This window comes from Pleurodeles waltl, chromosome 11 (assembly GCF_031143425.1).
Source record: "Pleurodeles waltl isolate 20211129_DDA chromosome 11, aPleWal1.hap1.20221129, whole genome shotgun sequence".
Taxonomy (NCBI): domain Eukaryota; kingdom Metazoa; phylum Chordata; class Amphibia; order Caudata; family Salamandridae; genus Pleurodeles; species Pleurodeles waltl.
Window position 1 is genome coordinate 883,104,357 of NC_090450.1, and position 27,559 is coordinate 883,131,915.

Genomic DNA, 27,559 nt, shown 5'->3' on the forward strand with positions numbered 1-27,559 from the left:
TCAAGGGCAGCAGTGGTGCAATTCATGAGCTAAATAAAACTAGAACATCAATAATGACGTTGCTCACCATGACAGGTTCTCTTCGTGGATACAAATGACCACTGACTATCTTCCCGTTCTGCAGGTTTAACATGTACATATAGTGTGTGGTAACATCTGAAAATGGGCTGTGTTAGTATGTACAGCATGACAGACAGACAGCAGGATATACCTGTGTTGCTGAGTGTTTTCTACAGGCTATATAATATCCTTTTGAAATGGATCAAGGATTCTACCATCTGGGTGCAATAAATTCAAAGTAGGGACCCAACGATAGTACATAAAACTGGGCTACCATTGTATCTAGTTCAGGCTTCTCCGACCAGTAGCTCATGAGCTACTGGGAGCTCTCCACCTACCTGTAAGTAGTGCTCCTGTATGCATTCCAGTCTATTAAATTTGAAGCATTTGCTTGGCTGAATTAATATATGTATACCAAAATGGAAGAGTGTGTATTTGAGATGAAAATGTGTGTATTTTCAGACCTTATGAGATGATGTTTGAAGAAAAATATTTCAATGTCCAAAATATATTTAAAGCTGATATTAAAGTGATAAATCATGTGGCGTTGCGGGAGAGGTATAACTTATATTATTACCTTGGTGCCAGAGGCATTGCTGTATGGCTGCTATGTATTACACTCGGGAATGTATTCCAAAATGGACAAGGCAGTTTTTTTACATTGCTTCTTCCAACCCTGCCGTATGCATTGAAGTTCACTACTCGCAACCAGTGCAACTAATGCAATCTTGTCTTATGTGATAATTATTACAACACTAATAATATTAGTAGCTCTAGATGACTTTCTTTGAACATAAGTAGCTCTTATTACAGAAAAGGTTGGAGACCCCTGATCTAGTTAAATAAATTGTTCATGCATTACATTACTTGGTCTATAGTAATAGAATCTCCATGTTACTATTTCTTTCACTGTTAAAGAGAATAATTTAAGGATATGTTTTACTTAACATTATTTTATAACAAGAATAACATGAAATTTCAAAATAATTACATCTTGATGGTCCTTTCCTTACTAAATATTTGTAAAGGATTGATTCTGTCTCTTTTGATTGTGAAAGGCATATTTTGCTTCTCTAATTATGCACGTTTTGATGTTGCCAACACCTCCATCTTTTTTGTTTTGTTTTAGACAGGAAGAATTGACAAGTCTTACCCGACAGTATGTGGTCACACAGGTCCAGTGCTCGACATCGACTGGTGTCCACACAACGATCACGTAATTGCAAGCGGTTCCGAGGATTGTACAGTTATGGTAATTTACACGAACTCTGCAATAGTGTTTTATATGTTTCTGAACACTGTATTTTTATTTATTATTGTAGTTTATTGTGGCAACAGAATGTGGTTTTCTAAAGGTTTCCAGCCACATAGTGGGAGCCAGGACTTCAAGAAAAGCAGTTCCTGCCATCAAAACCACAAGAACAAATCATGTTCTTCCTGTTGGAAGTGATGTGATCATGCGCGGCAAATAAGAAAACTTTACACCAATGAGTCATCGAGCCTTTTGCTCTTGGTTTTTCTGAACCTAGCAACATTGAACGATGACAGGTCCACTTCAAATTCATTTTTTTTTTTAATGGTCTGGATTGACAGCACTGTTGTTGTTAGAAAATTATGTGAGATTAACCAGGACAGGGTCTTTGGCTCTGCCCACATGTTGGGCAACAGTAGTACATGTTTTGATTAGGCAGAACTTGTGTGCTTCTTATCCAGCTGCGTGAGCTTGAATTTTCATTGCTAGAAAGATGACATTGTAATGCTATTAAGGCGTATTAGATAACTAGATAATTTATGTTGTTTTTCTCTGGCAGCAACTCACTTGAGAGAAGTTCAGTCATTAACCTACATGGATTTTTAAGTCTGGTTTGCAACTGTCGCCATACCATTTACCCTGCACCAATGTTATTCTACAGTTCTTTGCTTTTGCACAAATATGTATCCATTCCCATGCCATTTATTTCTAATGCTTCACATTACCATACATCATTCCTTTGAAGCCAGACCTATTTGCATTGCCAATGCTTGTTGCCCGTATGTATGCTATGTACTCCTGAGAAACATACTGTCCATATGCACACAAAAGAAGCCTTGTCAAATAGTTTATTTTGGATCTCTTAGCAACCTTAAACACAATTGATCATTTTTCTCTATCTTTTTTTCTTGTATATGCCTAGGAGACAAGGTTTTGGACTACTCGCATCTCTGTTTGCTGGCCACCATTTGTTTGTGCAGACTGAATCATTTTCTCCCCTCTGTTGCATCCCCCACAGCTCTATCCTATCACCATGATTGTCAGTTCTTTGTAGACCTCCTGAGGTTATCTCAGTAAACCGACTCTGGGCTCTCCAAACACTAACATGCAGACAATGCACCACTCAGCAGATCACATCCATGGCCTATGATGATTTTTCTTCCTTATTCAAACCTGGTTGTCACTCCTTGGTCTTGGATTAAATGCTACCAAGACCAAATTTGTTCTTGTGAGCAGCCTACCACTGCAACAGATACAAAACAGTGATTGCTGTGGTGGGTTTCGCCCTCCCATCCACCATAAGTTCCTAGGCACCCCATCCAAAAACTGCACTCCCACGCGGAATCTTTGTAAATAAACCACTTCCGTACATGGAGTTGGTAACACCCCAATCTCTCTTCCACCAGCCTTCTTTACCATACCTCTTTCTCAACTTTGCTCTTCTTTGACGAAGGGTTACTCTTTTTTTCTTTTTCCACAGAGCTTGGAGCTTATACACATACCTCTGTTTTTATGTTTAGAAAGCTGATGCTGCTTTCATGCCGTGTGCAGACTCCATACTCAATTGGACATTTGTTTAGGGCAAATAATGACCCGAGAGGTTATCCAGACCCTTGCAGGGACGAGGGACTCAGTCGAATAGCCAGATCTTGAGTGCTCTTCGGAATTCCAGAAGAGAAGGGGAAGCCTGGAGCTGTAGAGGGAGCCACTCCAAATTTTAACTGCAAGATGGGAGAAGGAGCGCCCTCCTCTTGTGCTTCTGTCGATGCAGGGAGTGTGGGTGAGAGGGAGGAGGACCGTAGTTGTCTGGTTCCATGGTGGAAGTTCAGCTGGTGGTTCATGTAGGCCGGTCCTAGGTTGTGTAGGTCCTTGTATGCATGGGTCAGCACCTTGAACTGGCATCTCTTCTGTACTGGAAGCTAGCGGAGTTCCTTGAGGTGAGGAGTGATGTGAGTCGAGCGGGGGAGGTCGAGGATGATTCCATGGCATTCTAAATGGTCTGTGGTTTCTGGAAGAGATGTGCAGCAGTCCCAGAGTAGACCGTGTTCTCGTAGTCCAGTCTGCTAGTGATGAGGGCTTGTTTGATGTCCTCTCAATGGAACCTGATGCCAGAATGCACCCCTTAACAAGAAAATAAAGCACAACGCTTTGTAGGGAAATTAGCTTCCTTCACATATATGTACACAGAGGATTTTCAGGATTGAAATTTAGCAAATAAAGTTTTTGCAATAGCAGCCTCTTAATATTCTTGTTAATTTCACAAGTTTACCATGTAACCTATTACTGTACATCCTTTTAACCACAATATCTCACACACCTCTTTCTAGTGAGACATCCATTTGTTTCACAATGAACCGAAGACCAGACTGGACTGAGTCATGAGGTAGGCTTTCAATCCAGATGCAATGCCTGACTGCAGTTCAGATCAGGGTAAAACGTTTTTTCATCCCAAAAGCATGTAAATGGCAAGCTATGAGCCGCGGAGGCAAGCTTTTTACCCAGTCTAACTTTGTTCCTGGGATTACTGCTTTGCTACTAAGGAGGTGTACAAATCTGAAATTCTACCAATATTTATCTTAAACACCATGTTTGAATTCACCAGAGACTGCTTAAAATCATCAGTCATTATTAGCCACAGCTTATGAGAAAAAAGAGGTAAATTAATCGTTGCCTCATTGCCAGGTTGGCCAAACTACTACTAAATATGTTAACATTGTGGATCTGGAATTTTGAGGTAAACTTACTCAGCCCTTCTCATGTGAATTGGCAGCATTCTTCTTTCCCACAAAGGGTACATTCATAGTGAGACAGAGGGCTGCAAACAGAACACCCCACACCACAACCAGCTGAGTCAGATGAAAGGATGCACTTAGGAACCCACCTATCGACAGAGGGAATTAGGGTGCATTTCATGAAAGCTTAATGGAAAATCTAAGAAGAACATAAAAGCAATGGTTTCTTCAAAGATAGGAAGGGCTGGTTATTAACTGCTACTGTCTAGTTAATAGACCTGTTCCTAAATTGTAGCCTTTCTTCTTAATAATAGACATTTAACTGTCAATCACTGTACCATCCTTAAATTCTTTGATATCTGAAATGACTTCTGCGCAACTAAAAGGTAGTCATTTCATGAACCAGAGCAGAAAGACACAATTTGATCATTCAATATGCATAGCATGGCAGGTCCAGCTATACTTCATGTAATATGTTTGTTGATAACTACATTAAATGATAAACATCATGGCATGGAACAAACCATATTTGCAGATAAGCAAAGATTTAGGGGGTCATTCTGACCCCGGCGGTCTAAGACCGCCGGGGCCAGGGTCGGCGGGAGCACCGCCGACAGGCCGGCGGTGCCCCGCAGGGCATTCTGACCGCGGCGGTTCGGCCGCGGTCAGAAGAGGCAAACCGGCGGTCTCCCGCCGGTTTACCGCTGCCCTTAGAATCCCCCATGGCGGCGCAGCTTGCTGCGCCGCCATGGGGGATTCTGACACCCCCTACCGCCATCCTGTTCCTGGCGGTTCGCCCGCCAGGAACAGGATGGCGGTAGGGGGTGCTGCGGGGCCCCTGGGGGCCCCTGCCGTGCCCATGCCAATGGCATGGGCATGGCAGGGGCCTCCGTAAGAGGGCCCCGCAAAGTATTTCAGTGTCTGCTAAGCAGACACTGAAATACGCGACGGGTGCAACTGCACCCGTCGCACCCCTGCAACTCCGCCGGCTCAATTCTGAGCCGGCGTCCTCGTTGCAGGGGCATTTCCTCTGGGCCGGCGGGCGCTCTTTTGGAGAGCGCCCGCCGGCCCAGAGGAAATGTTTAAATGGCCGCCGCGGTCTTTTGACCGCGGTGCGGTCATTCAACGGCGGTACCTTGGCGGACGGCCTCCGCCGTCCGCCAGGGTCATAATCAGGCCCTTAGTCTTTTTATCTACATTTGTGATAGCTCAAGTTATTCATGCTTCAGTCAGAGTTTTCATAGAAAATTGTTTTTTTTATATACATTTGATGCCATTCGGAAAGGAAAACTGTGATTTCCCATTTGAATAGCTGATGGGTACTTTACTCTTCAATACAGAAATAAACAGAAGAACATAATCACACTAAACTTGGAACAAAGTTAGAAATTTACTAAGGGATGGTGCTTTTTTTTGTTGTGTGTAACTCTGTTCAGTAGTGTGGAAAATTAGGGTTCAGCATAGATAGGTTACAATTTAGATATATCTGCAATGTTAATTTGGGATATTCACAAATCCAGATGTGCTCTCCAATGCTGAAAAAAAGTTAGGAAAGGGCATTCAAGGTTGCAGGGTGTGCACACCCTGACCTACAGGTCCATATGCGGCTGTCTTTCATCAAAACTAAAAAATTAAAATGTAATTGCTCAATCCTTGATCCAAGTGAGGCCACAGGATCCGCAGATCCTGTGGGCTCCGCTGGTATCTCTGAATCCCACGGTGGCCCGGGATCTGTGGATCTGAAAACACATTAAATAAAGGAAGAAGGGACTAGTTGGAGAACAGTCCCTCGTCCAAGCCCCATGGGGCACAGCCAAAGGTTGTGTGCAGGATGGATTGGCTGCTCGCAGGAGGTGGGCACAGGGACTGGCCAGAGTCTAGGCCCTGCTGCCAACCCCTGCTGTGCAGGGCCTTTGGCTGTGCACAGAGGGTATTGGCCTTCCATTGCAGGTGGGTGCAGGACCCTGCGGTGGCCGCACACAGCAAGGGATGGCCGCCAGTGGTACTTTGGGCACAGTGTCTGGCCCCCGGTCTCTGGCTATGCCCTGTGGCCTACCTCACTGCACATAAATGAAGGATATTGTGCAGCCGGGGTTGCAACCTACACAGGTTTGGGCTCACAGGTCTGCTAGATGTGGTGTATGATCAAAAAACTCAAAAAATCCCTGAAAAAACAAAGGTTACATTGGGGTCAGCCTTGAGCCTGAAACACACATCCACATATGCAAAGCAATGCTCCTGCAACGGTCTGGCATTAAGCCCCAAGTCTTAAGTTGAGCTGGAAATTTCCTAAACCTTCAGGTTCTGCTCCTCCAGCTGGGATGCCCTGTACTGTAGAGGCTGGGTCGACACCTGCTGAAACGTTATTCAATGATCTGCACTATTTTTCCACACCTTCTTGGTGCTAAAAAAAAGCACTCAGAAGGCTACGTTTTTTTTTTTTTAACAAAGTTTTATTAGTTATTATTATTAACTGTTCCATCATACAGTGTGATAAACAGGTAGCATCACATATAGATCGTCATTGAATATACATTCCATATAATAGGACTACAGTTGTGAGCTAGCAATCTTGTAGTATATAACAATGGTGTTGAACAACAATCCCTCATCCCACCCACCACGCACCCTACCCAGCTTCCATCTATTAGCACATGAGTTAAGAAACATGGGATGTATCTGTTAATGAGCCAGCCAGACATCAGTGAAGAAGAGGCATGTATGGACCCTATAGGACAAAATATGTGGAAGCCACAGGTGTGTAACGCAGACTCACCCCAGCACCTCACAAGGTACGCTATTCGCCCTACCACAGTCAACCCTATGACTCAATCTGTGCCCTAAGCGCTTCCACCATTGAGTCCCACTCCAGAGATATTTTTTTTTCTCCTCAGACCACTGTACTCTTCTCTTCTGAGGGCAGCACTTTCAGCCTGGCTCCAGTGTAACACCTCCTCCTTCCACAAGAGGAGAGATGGGGTTTGGGGGAATTTCCAGTGCCTCATGAACTGACGCTTTTCCAAAAGCAGAGGCAAGTCCATGAAGCGCATAAGTACCTTCGAGGCACGTTTCCTAGGGTACAGTCCCAGGAGGAAATAAGCAGGTGACAATTTTTCTGACTCGTCCATGATCTCCTTCAGAGTGGCTCCTATTTTAGTCTAGTACTGTGTAAGGGACAGACATGTCCAAAGCATATGGAGAAAGTCTGCATCAACTGTGTGGCACCGAGGACAGTGCGCCGTCGTAGTGTGGTACATTCTATTGAGTCTATGTGGAGTAAGGTATGCCCGGTGAAAGAGGTAAAACTGAACCAGCTTAAACCGAGTGTTTCGAGATACTTTCTTGGCATATTATAATAGAAAAGACCATTCTTTGACAGGGATGTCTCTGCCTGTAACAGTTACCCACACTGCCTTCAACGTGTCCAATGATATGTGGATCTGTGCCTGGATCCCGTGATATATCCATCTTACAAGATGTCTACCATGTCCCATTGTGTGAAGAGACTGGAGGGTTTCATGTGTTGCTGGTTCAGTACTCTGTGGTGTCCAATAAGTGCGAATATATGATAGTATCTTAGCATGTGTCAAAAAAAGAGTCTCCGATAAACCATGGAATTGCACAAAACCAGAATGTGAGAGTAACATGCCATCTTTGAACAGGTCCCCTAAAGTGAGGGGATCCCACTGTTCCCAAACCCTGAGCATAGCTGTTGTGACAGTGCCCGAAGGGATAGGAAGCCCGCATAATGGTATGTTAGGTGCATAGGTGGTCGCAGAAGCTGTATACTGTGTAGTATAATAGGCCAATGCTGGGCGTAGTTGTAAGGTAGCCCCAAGGGGCAAATTAGGTGACCCAGGACAGAGCAGTTGGTGAATAAAACTCCTCTAAAGCATTGCATCTGTACAGTTTATTTCGTCTAAATTGTGGCCAGCTAGACAGTAGGCCAGCCATTGCAACTGGCTCGCAATACAGTATGCTTTAAAATCTGGAGCACCCAAGCCGCCCAAGTCTGGGGGTAACTGTAGTTTCATCAGTCCGACACGGCGGCCACCATTCCCCCATATGAGGTCTATCACTAAAGAACTCAGTGTCCGAAATACACAAGGTGGTACTATAGGCGGCAGGTTCACAAAATGACATAGGACCTGTGCTATCATTACCATCTTCGCCAGGGTCACCCTTCCGGCCAAAGAAATGGTTAGTGTGATCCAAAAGTCAACCTAGAATTGGAGGGATGTAAATGCTCGGTTTACATTCCCGTCTAACAGATCAGCTTGATTTCGGTATATACGATTACCAAGATAGCGGAAGGAGACTGGGGCCATCACAGTGGTCATGGGCTCAAATGGAATCGTAGGCTCCGACCAGGTGCCCTGGGATGAATACGTATATGACTTATCAGGATTCATTCAGAGCCCAGAGGGAATCGCAAAGGGAGAAAAATTCTGCACCGCCTTCTCCGTGCCCTGCCGCAGATCCCTGTAATAGAGTATCATATCATCCGCATATAAGAGCAAGCATGTGTTATGGAGTTGAGCGCAATTCCCCTATCCACCGCACTGTGGCGAAGGTGCTGTGCCAGGGGCTCCAATGCCAGTACAAAAAAGAGTGGGGACAGAGAGCAGGCCAGTCTAGTTCCGAGGTATATGGGGTAAGAAGCAGATATATGCAACCCTCTCTTGGCCCAGGCAGTCAGGCCGTGTACAAGAGCCTCACCCACCGTATAAATTCAGGAGGAATTCCAAAGGCTTCTAGAGATGCCCACAGATACAGCCAACTGAGGGTATCAAATGCCTGCTGCATGTCTAAGGAGATGCAGCTGGCATATGGTAATTTGTGCTTCGACTCGTCCATTAACTGATATAACCAGTGGATATTCATGGATGTACCCCGACGGGGGACAAAGCCACATTGATCCATGTGGAGCAGCCGCGGGAGTAGTGGGAGCAGTCTATGCACCAAAACTTTACTGAGGAGTTTATATTCAGTGTTTAATATAGTTAGGGGCCTATAGGATGATATCTGTGTGGGAGGTCTATCTGGTTTGAGAAGCAAGGTCACTCCTGCTTCGTTAGTTGTAGCTGGAAGCATTCCTTCTGCGAAGGACCTCTTGTATAATTTCTCTAGGTCGGGAAGCAAGCGCTTAGGGTATGTGGCATAAGACTCCACCGGCAATCCGTCAGAGCCAGGGCTTTTATTGCACGCCATCTCTTTTAATGCCTCAGCAATCTCTGCAGTTGAGATTGAGGCACTCAGCGTTTCCTTTTCTAGTGTTGTCACCTGTGGGAGCAGATGGCAGTGCAGGACCGTATGTAGGGAGTGTCTACAGGTGGCTGCTCTGTGTACAAGTCCGCATAGTATGAACGGAAGGCCTCATTAATGCAAGTTTGGCTAGTTAAGAAACCCAACTTAAGGTATTGTATCCTTGAAATAGGTGTGGGAGTCTGTTGCGGTCTGATTAGTTTAGCAAGCAGGGCACCCAGTTTGTCTGCTTCCGCATGCATCTTCTGGGTGTATGATCTGTAAACTACGACTCACAAGTGCTCTAGAAGTTCTGCATGCTGGATTTGCACCTCTTGCGATTGCTCAGTTTTGTTGTCGTCCAATATCATCTTGCGTTCCACTGATCCCAACTCGTCTTCTAGCTGTGTGAAGTGGATACTATTTCTGTCCGGGCTCCCACCCTCATAGATATGGATGTCCCATGTATAATTACTTTGAAGGCCTCCCATTCAAGCAGTGGGGATGTTGCTGTGCCAGTATTTTCAGAAAAATATGTGTTTATGTTAGTAGCTAATGCCTCTCTAAAGACCTGGTCTTCCAAGAGCGCAGGTTGCAGACGCCATTTTAATTGGATCTTAATTGGATCTCGAGCGGATTGTGGTCAGACAGTGTCTTGCCGAAGTATGTAGCATGAGTTATGTGGGGTTGCAAGCTATTATACATAAAAAGCGGTCTAAACAGGAATGGAGCACATGGGGGTAGGAGTAAAAGGAGTATTCTCTCGCATTCGCATTACGGTGCTGCCAGACATCTACTAAGTCCCACCTCTCAACCCATTGTCGCAGTATTCTAGCCTGTCGAACCGGTGTGGTACCAGGGAGGGGGGGGGTGCGAGCAGTCGAGGTGCACGTCTAGTACAGCATTAGAGTCGCCCCTTAACACCCATAGGAGATGAGCCCATTTTGCTAGCACATTAGACAAGCATGTATTAAAAGCGTCCTGTTCCTGGTGTGCAGCATAAAAACAGCCCAGTACTATCTGTTCCCCATCCAAAAGTCCCTTGAGTAGGACATATCTACCTTGTGAGTCAACTTTAGTATCTTGAGCAGAAAACAGAATTCCCGCCCTTATCCAAATGGCTGCTCCTCTAGCATATGCTGAGGAGGAGGTCTGGGACATTTGGCTCCACCATCTGTGTTGTAATTTTAGGGCTTCTGGCATAGTAATGTGGGTTTCTTGCAGGAAGGCAAGACCAGCGTGACGTCTGTGCAATTGCCCTGTGACGTTTGTGATGTGTCCCCAGGCCTCTAATATTCCAAGTGATTATATTGTATGATTTAGCAACCGGGGTCATTGTTCTGGATGTAAGAGGTATATCTGCCAGTCCCATGATCCTACTACGTTCCCCATGTGTAACAGTGGTGACAGAAGCATACAAAGAACAAGTACCCACCCTACTCAATGCACAGTCCAGCGGAAACAACTATGCTCGACCAATTTAACTAACATAACCAACTGTAAAAACAGAGAAATAGTAAGGCTTATGCTAGTGGAGTGCGATGGCTCCAACACACAGTCGTACCTTTGTACTTCAGGCATACCATCGGAACCTGGTCTGGACCCAGGTCATATCAGTAACTGGTCACTTATTCATCCATCCCCTACGCTAGCACATAATATAAGGTTATTGCATATATATGCAGATATGACAATTTAAGAATAGGTAATAAACAGATAATCATTATGGAGGTATCAAAGCAACAGTCCAATTTGCTGCCTAATGATCTGGGGGAGTGCTCCGGCCGTGACCACAGTATCCGCATAGCATGGTAGAGGAGCAGCGCAGACAGTTTTCTTATGTCACAGATCGTGTGCTGTCTGCAGCATGATAGATGGGAACAGTGTCACACTGCCATCAGTCTCTGTGTCTGAGTCTCCAGCTACGGACAATTCCGTGCTAGATCTGCGGTTGGGATCTCGCAGATTAATTGCAAGTTGGATGGCTTCCAGTTGGCTCTTATTTGCCTGCCTCGGGGATGGCCCCCCTCCGTCCTGTACTGCATCTTGTTTACGGCAGGCACACCGGGACCATCGACCAGAGCTTTGTGATGTTAACTCCCTTTGCTGCCAACTCCGTGGTCCTTGAAAGTTCGGTTCGAGCCATTCCGTGGCTGACGCAGGAGAGCCAAAGAAGTGGGAGTGGTTGTCATGTATCACTTTCACTGTTGCAGGAAAGATCAATGCGTATACAAGGCCATGTGCTCTAAGGCTTTTCTTGACCTCTTGGAAGGAGGCCGGGTGCCGCTGTACCAGCAGTGTAAAGTCCAGGTAGAGAGATACTCTGGTGCCCTCGACCATAAGCAGTGCACGTTCCCATGTGGCTCGAAGCAACCTGTCTCTGTCTCTGTAATTCAGAATTCTAGCCACTATGGATCTCTGTGGGGCCCCTGGGATGGGTCTCCTGGAGGGTATGTGGTGTGCCCTTTTGACTGTGAAGAGAGCGGACGGGGCCTCTGGAGACACCGTTGATTGCAGCCAGCTCTCGATGTATTGCGTGGGCCGATCTCCTTTGACACCTTCCGGCATACCCACTGTTTGTATATTATTCCTGTGCGCTCTACCTTCGGCATCCTCAGCTCTGTCCTGGAGGTGTTCCACCTGTTTGCGCAGTTGTTGTAACATAGAACCTTGTTCCACCTTCCCTGGAGCCAAGGTGGCCAATGTGTGTTCTGCTGATTTAACCCTATCGGCTAATTTGTGCTGGTCGTCTCTCAGCAGGTTAAGGTCTCTATGATTTCTCTGGAGTCATGTATTTCCCGTAAAATAAGATCTAGCTTGTCCGCAGTAGGGGGAACACAGTCCTGCGGTGTGGCGGAAGACAAGTCGTCCAAAGGCGGGGAGCAACGCTGCACATATTCCTCCATCCTGGGGGCCTTAGTCTTATTTTGCCCCATGTTATCGAGGGATTGTCAACCTGAAGCCTGACGGTCGTACCGCCATTCCAAATGGTCGCTTCCAGCAGGTGTGCGTGGAATCTGTCACCCCAGCTCTGTCTACAGTGTCACAGAATGAGCATTAGCGGTCCTGCAATTCCCACAAGTCTCAGATAGACTGGTTACATACGGCCGTACCCGGCCCCCTGAGGCAGGTTTAGTCCCGCAGCCACCAACGCCAGCTGCTAGTCGTCCCCTCCGCTCCAAGTCTCCTCACGGGGGCAAGACCAGTGCCAGCCTCCAGGGCAGCCCGTCCTGCACGTCCCCAGTCACCATCTCTGTTCCTAGCCACCAGTGATTGGCCTGTCAAGGGTGTTCTTAGGAGCTACAGTGCCTTGCTCCCAGCGCACTCATGTAATGTTTCATCTGGGGGGGCAATATCGTGAGCTGCGCGCTATCTGGGTCCTTCTGCTGCCATTAGATCAGTTACAGGCCTCACGGGGTCCGCCCTGCCGCCAGTGGGCCTCGCTGCCCATTAGGCCCAGGAGGGCCCCATCCACCAGCCATGTCAGGCTTCCAGCTGGTGCCCAGCCTCCTCACTTGCACACCGGCACAGTTGCAGGCCCCAACCGCTCCCCAAACGTAATAGCAGGCTGCAGATTTCCATGCCTAATGGGGGGAGGTTGCATCTCTAGCGCCGCCCGGTGTGCGCTGGCACACACCCCCGGGCAACGCAGCCAACGGGAGCCGCTCCCAGCACAGTACCGTCTTCCCCTGGCTCAGCCACTCCGGCCTGCACCTTGCATGCTCACCTCCCACGAGGCCAGGCGGCCCGACCGCGGCCGGAAGCAGGAGATGTCAGGTGAGGAGAAGGCCCTGCACAGGCCGCCTCCGTCCTCCCACAGCCTTGCCCGTCCAGCCTTGCCCGTTCCTGCCGGAGCGGTCTGCAGTCGGCACATCTGCACTCTGTTCTCAGCAGCATCAGGCCTCTCGGTGGGCGGGAACAGATAATGTTGGGCGAGAGTTAGGCCACACCACCGGCTTCCCCCGTCAGTCTTCTCCTCTGTATGTGTGCTGCCGCCTCGCTTCACCACCATGCAGCGCCCCAGCACCTCTCCGGGCCTGCACGGGGAACTGTGCGGTTTAGTATCGTCGTAGGGGGCAGATCATGGGTAGATGGTTAGACCCAGGTCCGGAGCCATCAAGTCATGCGTCTGGTATGTTGGGCACCTGGCCATGCCCCCCTCCCCAGATGGCGAAGTTGATGTCTAAAGAACCAGGTCATACTACTGCATACCATGCAATAAGAAAAAGGTTTGCCCCACATCAAGAAAAGCTCTATACAGTTGAGGGCGAGGATGACTCTCTAATTGAAATTGTCTAAGACTGATAATGCTGTCCATTACACACCAGTGCTTAAGGGCATGCTCATGTCTGCCTCCGACAACTTTAATGAGGTGGTGAAAAGCCTAGGTGGTTACTTATATTCTCACAAATTGTCCCTGACTGCTTAGTTGTGCATACTTCCTGTAAAAGGGCTTCTGCACAGGCTGCTGGAGATACTCCTCCACCTGACAAGAACTCCAATGGTAGTGATGATGCAGTAAAGATGGTAACAGTTAGCGCAGCCACACATTGGTGCATCACCAGTTCAGCGGGCCTCTTCTGTAGGTACAACCTGTACCACTGGGAGACTGTCCTACTTTCGCCCCAACCGCATCACACTCTTGGGTAAAGACAAAAGCACTTACTACTGCAGTGGGAAAATATCACCTTAGATGAATGGGTCCTCTTCATTTTGCAGAAAGGTTGCTGCCTCAAATATCACACAACCTCTCCGAACATCCCACCCTTCTGTCATGTACTGAGTAGAAACCACCTTTGCCTTCTGGAGCAAGAAGTTCAGGTACTTTTATAAAGGGCGCAATAGAGCCAGTAGCTACAGACCAACTCGGGAGTGAGTGCCCTGTTCTATAATTCCCAGAAAGTATGGCTCTCTCAGGCAGATCCTTGCCCTCCAGCCATGAACACGTTCACCTTCTCCATATACTTTCCTGTGGTCACTCTACAGTATGTCATTGCACTGCTACGACAAGGTGACTTCATGTCAGCCCTCGATCCGAAAGGCACATAGTTCCATATTCCTGTTTACCCAGTGCATCACCAATATATTCTGTTCATGGTAAGTGGATGATGCTGCCAGTTGAAGGTGTTACTCTTCAAAGCCACCACGGCTCGAAGACTGTTCACAAAGAGGCTAGCGGTGGTGGCTGCGCGCTGGCACAGGAACACCAAACACATCTTTCTTTACTTGGATAACTGGCTGATTAAGAACACCAGCAAAAAGTGCAATGTCTAGCACACGCCCAAACAGCAGTTTCTCAGCATAGGTTTCACAGTCAGTGCAACAAACTCACATCTTCAGCCACAACAGATTCAGCCCTTCCATGGTTCAGTCCTAAATGCATTGCCAGGCAAGGCTCTACCACATCCAGTAGAGGATGATGGCATTCCTACAGCTGCTGCCTCTTTCTGGCACATTGAACTGTCATGAAACTGTTGAGGATGACTGCTTCATGCATAGCAATTTTCCATGTGCCTGTTTGCAAATGTACCTGCTACAAGAGTGTGCCTCAAAGCAGTAGGTACAAGAGGAAGGGTGCTGGCAAAATCTAGTGTTGGTAACAGCGAGGGCCCAGCACTCCGCTTTGGTGGGACAGCAACAATCTGTTGCTCAACAGAACTTTTCTAGACCCCCGCCCAGCAGGTGACTATAACTATAGATAGCTCTCTCATGGGATGTAAAACCCACACCTGCAACCTAATTATGTAAGGCACATGGACCCCTCAGCACCAGGGGCTCACCATAAACTTCCTGGAGCTTCAAGCCATCAGATTTGCACTGAAAGTATTCCTCTCACTTCTGCAGGAGAAAACAGTGCTAATAAAGAAGGACACCATGACAGCCATGTTCTACGTCCAGAAGCAGGGTGGAACCCACGCTCCCCACCTGTCTGCCCTAGCTCAAGAGATTTGGCAGTGGGCAAACTGGGAATGAAGAACAACATTTGGTCTGGACCCACTAGTACTCCACAGGTACTTCCAACAGTGTGGAACTCCAGTGTTGCAACTCTTCGTTGCCCATCACTACCCACAAACCCCTTCCCACAAAAATGCAAAATACCAGAACTGCACCTACAGGCACCTGCAGCCACTGTCCGTGGGCAATCAATACACTGTAGGTGAAGTGGTCAAGGATCTTTCTCTATGCTTTTTTCGCCTTTCCACCTCATTCTATATGTGAGGTAGATGAGACAGGTGCCCATAACCCTTATCCTACTCACACTGACCTGGGCAAGACAGCCCTAGTAATCAAATCAAATCAAATCATAAACATTTATAAAGCACGCTACTCACCCGTGCGGGTCTCAAGGCGCTCAGGGGAAGGGGTTACTGCTGCTCGAAGAGCCAGGTCTTGAGTCGTCTCCGGAATGCGGAGTGGTCCTGGGTGGTCCTGAGGATGGTGGGGAGGGAGTTCCATGTCTTGGCCGCCAGGTAGGAGAAGGACCTCCCACCCGCCGTGGTGCGGCGGATGTGAGGGACGGCGGCAAGAGCGAGGTTGGCGGAGCGAAGATGACGGATGGGTGTGTAGAAACTGAGGCGGCGGTTGAGGTATTCGGGTCCCTTGTTGTGGAGGGCTTTGTGCGCGTGGGTGAGGAGCCGGAAGGTGATCCTTTTGCTGATGGGAAGCCAGTGTAGGTGTCTCAGGTGGGCGGAGATGTGGCTGTTGCGGGGGTATGTCGAGGATGAGGCGGGCGGAGGCGTTTTGAATTCGCTGCAGACGTTTCTGGAGTTCGTATTAAATGCTGCTAGAGATGTAAGTCAATCCTTGCGAGAAACTCCCATGCACACCAGAACTTCTCGTTCAGCGTCAAGATCAGCACAGACTTCCAGATCCCAAACAGGTTAACCTAGAAATCTGACACCTGAGGTACTAGGTTACCACATTCTGTCAGAGGAATGCATGGTTATCCTGTGGAAGACGTGAATACCCACTACTTGCGCTGGTTATGCAACTAAGTTGCAAAGGTTCATGCATTACTGCCTCTTTAAACAGGTAGATCCTTTTAAAATTTCTGTGCAGGAGATTGTATCTTTACTGCCTACACTTATACAAAGCATACATTGGCTGCACTTCTTTATGCTGACACTTAACAGCAGTTGCAGCATACCTTAAAAGGAGACAACACTTGTTTTGAAAACCATTTACTAAAGGCTTCATGATGGGACCAGAGAGGCTAGTACCCACCCAAAGAATCCTGAGGCACCTATCTGGGTCCTCAAAATAATCCTTACACAATGCATGGGGCCTCCTTTTGAATTCCTACACTTAAGTCAGTTACAGGTCTTGCTGTGGAATGAGGCTATCTTAATAATAATTACCTCCCTCTGATGCATTAGTGAGCTTCAAGATCTTACAGCCCAAGAACCAGTTATCAGTTTCACAAAGATAGGGTAGTTCTTCGTAGCAACCCCAAATTTCTGCCCAAGGTTGTTTCACCTTTCCATGTGATTCACACCATTGAGCTGTCTGCATTTTTCCACAACCAGAGCCTGTAGCCAAAAGGAGAATTTAGCTTCACACTCTGGCTGTCAAGAGAGTGCATATGTACTACATTGACAAATATAAGCCTTTTAGAAAGTCTGCTCAACTTTTTGTACCCTTCCCAAAACTCCACAATGGTCGTGTTATCTCCAAAGCTGGCAATGCCAGAAGGATAATTAAGTGCATAAGGCTTATTTTGGCAAGGCTAGGTGCACCCTCCCTGTGCCTCCTAGAGTCCACCCTACACACAAAAAGGGTGCAACAAATGCCTTCTAAGGTAATATCCATTTAGTAGATACATGCAAGGCTGCTACTTGGTCATTGTCGAATACATTCAACAAGCATTATTGTGGTGTTCTAGCATGTGAAGAGGCTTTAATTGGCCAAGCAGTTTTAAAAACACTGTTTAAGTGTGATCTCATTGGTTTTCAGATGTAAGCATTTTAAAATGTTGCTGAGCATGCGTGAAAAGGTTAACACTTTTGCATATCTTGGCTGTTTTAATCTTGGAGGATTTGTTTAGGAATCCAATCCACAGACATCCATGAATCCAGTTTGAAGAAAAATGGATAAATATGGAAACAATTACTAAAAATCTGACTAACTTAATGTTTAGAGTGTTCCACTGGCTAACCAGCTGGGATAAGGGAGGTCTAGCTTGCACCTATAGAGGACTTGTACCTAGTTTGTACATAATTGGAAAATATATAGTTTTTATACTTTCCATGGAATCTTGAGTTATCAGTCATCAAGCAAATAATGCTCCATAAACAGTGATTCCTATTCAGTTTTGTGGCATGCACTAATATTACATAATTGATTTTGCAGCCTACATTTCCTGGGCTACCTGCGCACATTTTGTATTGCATAGACTCCAGGCATTCAGAGCAACATTTTTTTAGTGTTTTGAATTTTGTTTGTCCAGATGAGTACTACAACAAATCATTGTGCAATATGTTAAGAAAATGAAAATAGCTTTACATTTTTTGTTATATCTTCGGCTTGCAATTCATACAATATATGGTTTGCACCAACACATATTCTGGATTGTGCTGAAAAGAAAACCTATAACTTGGTTGGGTGCCCAAATAGACCAAAGAGGTACATGTGCTTGAACAACCTGTCAAAAGCTCAGTCATAAAGGTGCTTGTCTAAAGGGCTAGTTGTCCTGTAAGACAATTGGATTGTTGAGAGGTCCACTAAGGACAATGAAGTGGGTCATCAACAAAAATGCCTGGTGTAGGACTTCTGCTCTAACATTCCAAAGTTTATCTTTCCGTTTCTCTATTTTTAATTTAGGACATACAATTGTTTTGTTGGTGGAGTGTTCTAGCGTTGCAGCTCTTAAGCCTCAGGTTATAGCAGTTAAGGTCTCTCTCATGCTAGTGCTCTGATTCAGAGCCCTTAACAACGGGTATAGCCCTCGACATTGGGCAATATTAAAACACTGAATCCTTGGTTCAGCTTCTGGTTGCACCCCAATTTATCACATTTACTCAATTGGAACAAATGATCTTTCCTCCTTCACAGCTGGAACAACAATTTCTGTTTATGTCCAAAGTTGCTCTCTTGTGATGTGTCAGTTATGTCCCACATCAGGCCATGTGTTACCAGCCGCAGCCCGTCCTTTAGGGCGGAGGGGCCACGCCCCCTCACCTTTTGCCCCTCATGAAGAGTGTCTATCAGGCTGAGCAAAGGTCAGCCTGACAGACACTTCATTTTCAGCTCAGACAGGCAGGAGTGAGACATGTGCGATTTGTGCAGACTCCTGGCTGCCTGAGCTGAACTTTTCTGGGCTAAAGAGGTCACAGCTCCTATGGGCGTGACCTCCTCAGCTCATCAAAGGTGCCTCGAGGCCCTTCCCCTCCTCGGTGACGAGGGGAAGCGTCACCGATTGACTTCACCCTGAGCGCTTCAGGTTTAAGCCCTGAAGCGCCCAGGGCGAGCGTCAATCATTGACACCTTGTCACAGAGTGGGGAGGGGTCAGAAGTCTCACTGACCCCATCCCACTCTGTTACGAAGTTGGGACTGCTGCCTTGTGTGTGTGTGTGTGTGTTTGTGTTTTTCTTTTAAATGAATGTTTGGTGCGTGCGTGTATGTTTGAATGTTGATGAGTGTTGTGAATGGATGCGCGTGCGTGCATGTGTGAATCAATAAGCGTGGTGTGCTTCCTGCCCGCCCCCACTGTGTGTTACTGTACAGCACACCGATGCTTCGCTCAGTGCACCTTGTAAGATTGCAAATAAACTGCTCTGAAACTTAGAGTTTGATGGTAACTTTAAATGACTTCTAGCAAATGTGAAGGTCATTTCATTTATTGAACAACAAATACGAACGATTTCGAACCGCAGTTTCTGATCTGCGAAGGAATACATTTTAAATCAGACCTGCATCCAAAACAGTTTCCCATTTTATTTTCTTAGTTCTTGCTTATTTTACTTTGGCTGCTTGTTTGAAACTTTCATTTTAATGGTCGAGTCATTTCATTATAGCCTTTGAATAGTCTTATTTAGGCGTTAACAGCATTTATATAAAAGCCAGGAAAGGATGTTCATACAGGAATTGAGATTTATAAAACGTCATCAGTGACTCCAAAAGGTTTCCCAGTGTTAGGAGCAACCTACAAAAATTTTAAATGCCGGCGTGATTAAAGATGTTCATGAAAAGCAGGATGTTCAGTGAGACTGGTGTAGATTTAGCTGATGCATATTGGCGTTAAGTATCTCTGTTTAGAAACTTGGAGAAGCTTCGATTTGTGACAGAAAAAGAAGCCGGTGAGTCAGCCATCCTCACTTTAATGATTCACGTGCGTCGCGTGAGCGCGGTCACGTGCCAGTCACTCGTCGGACGCGGGAAGGGGGCATTGAGTCATTGCTGACTGAGCTCCGAGCAGCTGGCTGGGCTCAGTGCATTGTAACTTCTCTCACCACCAGGAAGTGCCTCCACGGCACAGAGAACAAGTAGTTGCCTTTCTAACCCGTTTCTTCGATTGTGTGTGTGAGCTGCGTGACCTTTTCCCCCTTTATCAGTGCTCCCCGTTTTGCATTTTTTCTGACTGGCATTTCCGTGTGCAGTCATATGTTTTGCAGCGTTCTGGCTGTGATTCCATTGTGCCTGGACCAAGGGCTGTGGGAGCGAAGGGAAAGGAGGTGGCGTTGTACATGTCTTTGGAGTAGTCTGAGATTCCTTTTTAAGTCTAATTCATTGTTAATGTGTCAGAGCAGAGATAGTGCTTTCTAAGTGTGGCCAGAGCTTTGCTTGCTGCAGGCCTTGAATAGGCGTAGTGTTGCTACTCTGAACCATTCAAACAAGTTAGCTCAGTAACATCGTTCACCCAGTACTAACTGAGACCACACACTATTTGTTTAGGAAGTTAAATATGTTGTTGGTAAATACAGGATTGGGTTAATTTACATGTGATCAGAAGGTAGTCAGCCATAGTCTATTAAAGAGGCTACCCCCCTGAACAAGTATTAGCATCCCCTTGTTACCCTCTTTCAATAGGGTGACCACTTTCATGGAGGCAAATTTATGATGGGGCTGTAGAAAAATCAGGATGAAGGGTCAAATTTCAGGACAGAAATTCAGGAAAAAGGATCAACATTCAGGACAAAAAGAGCAGTGGCCATACCCCACTGGTTTAGCAATGATTTATTATTTATTTCTTATATTGCACTACTTTTTCACTGACATTTGACCCTGTGTATGAGATTGCCTCTAGGTATGATCCATTCAGATGGCGCATTATGTCCTTGTTCAATAGTAAATTGATGCCATTGAGCACAGGCATCACTCCTACCCAAATTTATCCAGTCTTTTATGGAGAGAAAGCAACAGCAACATTTTGATTGTTTCTAAACATTTCAATGCGCATGGCAATCAGTCTGGCAACCATTAAGGTAAGTGACTTTTTCACCTTCTGCTAGTTTAGGTAAGTTGAACAAACACATCTGGCTCACCTGAACCTCCACTAAACTTCAAACTTAAAAAAAAAAAAAAAAAAATGAGGCTGAGCAGATGACATGGGTGACAGTCTCACCCTCTCATGCCAAATGTCAGGCGTGAGGTACCCACAACTTGCCTGTAGTCTCACAGCACCAAAAAGGCCTGACTGCTGCATTAGATTGGACCTGGGAGCCCGAACACCAGACAGAATTAAAGAGCAGGATGAAGTCACGATCAGATGGGAGATCCACAGCAATTGATTTAAAGGGTCATTGCTGAGAACCAGATAAATAAGAAGGAGAATAACAAGGTGGGACAATTCCTAAAATCAGATAGGCTCTCCGTGATTACTGGAAAGTACTGTGAACCTTTAGAGTAGTCTCTGTAGAGAGGCCAGAAACAGAAGACCCGCTGTCAAGTGGTTGAATAAGAGGCAGAGGTTGCCAGGGTGGAAGGCTGGTCCATTGGTAGTGCTTATGTAGGGCGGGTAGGGACCATCCCCTTGAAATGTTGGGCCCTGGGCAATTGCCCACTCTGTCCATGTCTAAAATCGGCTCTACAGTCGAGCCAAGCCTAAACCGGGGGTCTGGCTCATCCCTACGTGCAAAAAAGCACGTGGAACCTACGAAATATTTGGGATACAAATTACTCAACAAACAAAATATAAGAAAATAATAAAGACTTTAAAATGTAGAAAGTGTTTCTTTCACACATGGAGGTGTTTTAGTTTAGTATATTAGATCACAGCATTGCTTTGACGTTTATTTGAATTGGAAGTTTCCAAACATGAATTTTAAAATGTTCATTAATCCTCCATCCTGACAAAGCCACGAGTGAACAAAGCGTATAAATTGTCACGTGTCCCTTATGTCATGGCCAATATTATTTCTATGGCTGGAGGAATATTACAGGCTATTAAAGCATATACAAGTGAGGTTTTTACACAGGATCCAGTTTGAACTGAATTACTTGAATATGCTTTCAAATGTGTCACTATCAAGTGAATTAGGCACATGAAGTAACTTGATTTGATTTAAATCACTTAATTTAGTCATGCAGGTGAGCCGGGACCAGGGCTTCCTGGTTACACATAGTGCAATTAAGCAACTGACTAGATTAATCTCTTTTCTCAATCTCCTTTAGCACCAGAGGACAGTGTTTTATACAATTCTGTCAGATGAATAGTACACTGTGTTAAGTAAATACAGGTCACAAATTAATTTGACACAGTCTAAAGAACGAATAGGCTTATAGTGACGGCGAGAGACTGCGGGGCAACATATGCTAACGTCACTGGCTTTCTGAGTGATTGAAGGGCATTAAAAAAAGTATGGATCCTGTAATCGTGAGTGCAATAGGTATGTGACCAGTGAATGTGGAAGCGGAATCAAAGGCATAGCTGAAAAGAACAAAATATTCCCTGACCATGTTTGTATCTGCATATAAAATAATGTGTAGCTTAAATGAAAAGTAAATGTAAGTTTAAAAACACCACTGGGAAATACGCTGTTATATGTTATGAAACCTCTGTTGGTTAATGTGATCACTGCAGATGTATGTGTATGCAACCAGAAGCCCATTTAACTGAATTCTGTTTGGTTCAGCAAGAAATAGTGACTTGTGTATTTTTAGTGCTTTGAGGTCCATGCCTGTGGCCAAAAGCACTCTGAATGTGTAAGCCATAATTTTTAATTTGCATTATACGCACTATGAGATAGGCTGCCACAAAACATGGACATAAAAGTAAGTTAAAATTAAAGTGTTTTCATAGTATACATTTTAGTAATATGGAGAATGCACCTAGTGCAAACTCTTTTACAAATGTCCACTAAAGCACACACTCCACAACTGAGCTTGAAAAGCGACCTACAATACCTCTCAAAAAGAATTAACCTTTGTCTTTAGGAAACTTAGTGTCTCCATCAATAAACACCACCTCTACCAGCTCCCAAGCAGCCTTTACGTTTACAGATTAACCAACCTCACTGATCTGCATTTCTTTTCAGGCAGCCAGCACCCTGGCCAGAAGGCTTGTTTCTTGTATGTGTCTGCTCTTCCCTTGGGATCACAGCACAGGAGACCTTTCACTTCAGCCAAGGCATTTAACTGTAACATAGGTCTTTTAGCTTAAAAAATAAAATTACGGACTATGCCATCTGTTGAAATCTTCCTCACGGACAACAGACTTTTATGTTAATTGATGGACAGTCTGTGAAAATTACAGACAGGTGGTCACCTTATCTTTCATTGCCTTATTTAAGACTCACTTGCTTCCAGAACTGTACAAAGGCATCCAATTTATCTACAGTCCTGCAATGGAGGCTTTAAGTTTGGAAACTTTGTGGCCCTCTTATGTTTATTTGGGGGCCTGGGTGTTTGATTGCTGCTCCAGGTTCCATGTTTTAAGGTTGCCATATATCTCCCCCTTACGACTTTGCAACAAAGTAAACACAAATATGTTGAAACAAAATGATAGTAGTTCAGAAAACAAAAGTACAATGGAGGGCAGTTTGGGATTTTTTGGGTTACATGACTAAAGGCCATACCCTCCACACAGACTCTTTTCATTCCCTTTACCAGTCGATGACAGGAGGTGCTTAGTGATTGGTGCTCTCAGCTAACCCTGTACCATGCTCTCGATTGAAGGTAGAGAAGGGATTGTGGACTGGCCAGAGAGCAATCCTAATTATGTGTCTCCTATAACTGTGCACCCTGCTGCAGTGCAGTATAGCTCCTTGAAATTTTCAAGACCTGATGGCAACATTTGAGGATACAAATTTGAGAACACACATCTTTGTTGTGGAGGTTAAATATTTTGCAAGATGTTAAACACAGGTTTTTGTCAACCAAAGTGATCTATGCGTAGTGAATTGATGGACAGTTAAAGTGGCTACTCTCCTATGTAAATTGATGCATTTTGGTATTTTTCTTACTTTTCTGTGTTTTCTTGGAAGAATACTCTTCCCTTTGATGGTGCTAACCCATGTCCGTCATGCACTTGCGTTGGGTTTTCTACTCTTCCCTAGCAGTGTGGCGCATCTTTGCACTTATCTGGAGGACACCCAGTAAAACTCAAAAGGTATAACATTTGCAGCGCGTTCTCTTATTTGGTGTGGTCCGTTGCTATTCCATGTTGCCTTAGGATCACCCTGTAACTCAGCCCCACAGATCCGCCTTCAGCTGCCAGGGAGTCAGTATCATCTGCTGTGTTTCTTTTTTCTTCTCTTCTTGCACATCTGCTTTTTCTGTGTTAGACTGAATGTTCGCAAGAGATGTATTGCAGGCAACCAGAATGTGCACACTTCATTTGGGAACAGGTTACTTGGAAACCATGTGTTTATCAAATCCATGCTTTTGAGGTCTACCGGCAGCCCTGCTCACTGCCCACTACAACTTTTCACAAAAGATCATTTTGGTACCTATTCCTTAGCGGTGCACACCATGACACCATTAGAAAACCATCATTTAAAACTGTCATTTAAAAATTATCTTATAACTGAAATTAACACAGAAAGGACTCCACAATTAAAGAGTATCAGGGAAGGCCCCCACTTCACCCAATCAGTCTCTGAATCCCCACTTTTCTGATAGAACCTTCAGCATTCCTAGGAACCCAAAGGCTACACGCAGAGCTGCATAAAACTACAAGTAAATAAAGACTGAAGACATTCCAGCCTGAGCCCTCTCGGACTTCATGTCATTGGCAACATCCACTAAGCGTGTCCCACCTTCCTAAAATTCAGAGAAGACCATGGGAAGGGGTCAGCATGAGCTGGCGGCCTGGCATGTGCTGACGAACTGCACCTGCTCTTGGCTTTTGGTTTATTTGAAAGTTTCTCAACTTTAACTGCAGCCTTCTGCCAAAGGTTTCTGGAAGCACTTTTGGACATTCAGTCTCAATTTTGCTTTACTGCCTTACAGTCCTGCTAACAGTCTCACAGGGAGACTTAGTAATTTTTCTGATATTTTACTTTCCCTCTGTAAGCTATAGTGATGCAGTTGACTTTCATGTTAATGCTTAGCCTTCTTGTCCTTAATCAGAACGCTTGAACTTCTTTATTTTATTTTGATTTCTACTTTTCTAAGGGGCATGGTTTGGTTAATATGCTTGTAGTGTTGTAATAGAACCTATTTTCAACCTTGAGGTCTTTGTTAGGTTTATTATTGCCTCATGTCCTGACATCCCCAAAATGGTAAGTTTAGAGCTTACCTTGGCTACCAGAACTTGAGCAAAAGGATGTTTCTGGGAGACTTTGTTTTGTCTGTACAGAATCACCCCTAATGGTTTGTTTTCAGAGCTTTTACATAGTACATATTAAACTCTTTAACTCTATCACCCCTCAGCCTGCCATGTCGATTTGTTACCCTTATTACAGGATTTGTATTGTGGCCACATGTTTGTCAGCTATTGCGGAAAAAAAAAAACCTGATCTACCAACATTGTTGGCGTGGAACTTCGTAGATTCCTTTCTTGAGTCCTCGATTCCCGGCACTTTGCTCATTAGGGTTTGGACCAGTGCTGCAGAACCTTTTGGAGAACTTTACATTTCCCACGAACAATAGATCACTATAAAATATGTACCACTTTGAGACCCAGTGTCCAGTTAACGAGTACGTTAACAAAACATTTTTTTGTTGGAGGGTACATGGAATTCCCCACTAAAACCAGCCACCCAGAAAAAAAAATGGCTTCCCAGCCGCAGTATGCCAATCTTGATGTGGATCATTAGTGCTGCTTTCCAGGCAGGGCATTAACAGTACTTACCAGAGGCTGGGATTGAGAATAGTGACCCCAGGCAGATTAGTAATAATTGTCCAACAGAACGTTCTTAGGTTACATTGAGGTTCTTGATTTGCTGAGGGACACTCCCCATTGGCAGACGCTCCTAGAGGCTTTTTGAAAAACTCAGTCCTTTCTATTTAAACCTTGCTAGACACATTGCCATGATCCTTACCAGTCTGTTTCACAAGCACATCCTAACCTTCAACCCAGCCTCCTGCCTACCCCTCAGGCACATTTCCGCCCACCATCCACTCCCACAATCTCCAGAAGGCACATTCCCACCCTTGATATCCCACCTTCTAAATCCCTTAAAAGGTACTGTACCGGTTGCTCTCTAAACATGTTGAGTCCTATCAAAACTCAACAAGCACACCTTACCAATCCCCACAGCTACAGACCCACCCACCACACGCCTTCTCCTCCCAAAAGTGTGTCCTCACCATGCATATCTTTCCCATCTCCATGCTAGCACACTCCCACCTTCCCACCCGCATGCCCCTCAGCCACATCCTCGCCACTACAAGCACATTATCTCTCTCAATCCAACCGACCTCTCCTCTGTCATATCCCCACACTCCCTCCACTGACCACATACACTCATCCATCACAAAAAAACACCTTTACCAGGTGTATCTCCTGTACGAAAAGAGGCATTACTGGACATAGAGAGGTGTTGTCGCAGTGAATCGGAGGAGGTGGGGAAGACGGTAGGCGAGAAAAAGAAAGGAAGGATTAGTAGTTCAGCAGCTTTTAACACAGTTGTTGACCTTCTCGCTTGTGCTTCATACATTCAGGTGAGTATTTTATTCTAAATACAAAGAATAGACAGTTCCAAATATAGATAAAGTACAGTCTCCACTTCTATTTATTACAGGTCTACATTTTACTTCCAGCACATAGTAAGTTCCTCACAATAGTTGTAATTGAAGTCACTGTCCAGCATTCCTGGACCAAACGTACGAATGTATTAGTGATAAGGTAGCAAGGGTATATTCTCTTAGCAGTGGTAAGGGAAACTTATTTTGTCAATATCTGTTTAAGGCTAAGGTTTACATCCATTGTATTTAATATCAGCCTTTCTGCAGTAATAGGGAAGTCATCAGGGGAATGCCTCTGGGCTGTGTCTGCCCTCCTCCATCCATTCCTTCCGTTCTGTGTAAGGCAGATATCGTCTCCTTTGCTCCCACAGGCCTGCCGAAAGCATAAAGGCTGTTATCAGGGACCTGCCAAGGAACTGTGTCTGCCTCCCGTTGTCAGTCTATCCTTTCCATGTATACTAGAGGTCGCTGTTGAGCGCCTACTCTGATTGGATACCTTGGCAAAGGTATCACCTTCTAGGTGATCGAGTTTCCCCTCATTGGATGTGATAGGAGAGGAAGATCCTCATGCCCTCCTCCTCTACAAAGACAGAGGCACGAGCACTGGCCCTGGGCTTTCGACACGGTCGCCACAGGCTCCAGCCCACCTTGGAAATGCCCGATAGAATAAAAGGCCAGTCTGTGGCTGGTGATCTGGAAAACATTATTTCACCAGCTAATGCTGGTCAGCTGTGAAGTGCTGAGAACTGGCAGAGAAGCCAGGAGGAGGCAGCCACTTTGGAATCCATGTATCCAGATATAATGCTGGGAAGAGAGTTGATAATACGCGGTTTTGGTTCAAAAGGTCAAATTGGTTACACCGTCTGTGCTCCCACTCTGATTTAAAAAAACAAAACGATGTGTGTTTTTCAGGTTGTTTAATAACGGCATAAGGAATAGACATCTAAGACAGAAATCCTATTTTACAGAAACGGGCAAAATTTATCTGACTAATGTGGAAAAGTTCTCCTGCCTATATATCTTTTCCCTCAGAAGTAAGTCCGCGTTAGTGGAAGGAACGAGCAATGTGTCAGGCAGTGGCGTAGCGTGGGGGGTGCAGGGGGGGCCGGCCGCACCGGGCGCAACATCTGGGGGGGGGCGCGCTCGCACTTGCGAGTGCTAAAATCCACGGGTTAGGGGGCGCAAATTACTTGCCTTGCCCCG

The 27,559-nt window shown here is 45.6% G+C and overlaps 1 protein-coding gene across 3 annotated transcripts in view; it reads left to right on the top strand.

The window, feature by feature from the left end:
- CORO1C (coronin 1C) overlaps positions 1-27,559 on the top strand; it is a 449,605-nt gene that overhangs the window by 353,109 nt on the left and 68,937 nt on the right. For all 3 annotated transcript variants that reach the window (XM_069214780.1, XM_069214782.1, XM_069214781.1), the window contains exon 3: positions 1,190-1,312. In XM_069214780.1, coding sequence (XP_069070881.1) covers positions 1,190-1,312 — 123 coding nt within the window. The remainder of the gene's footprint in view (positions 1-1,189; positions 1,313-27,559) is intronic.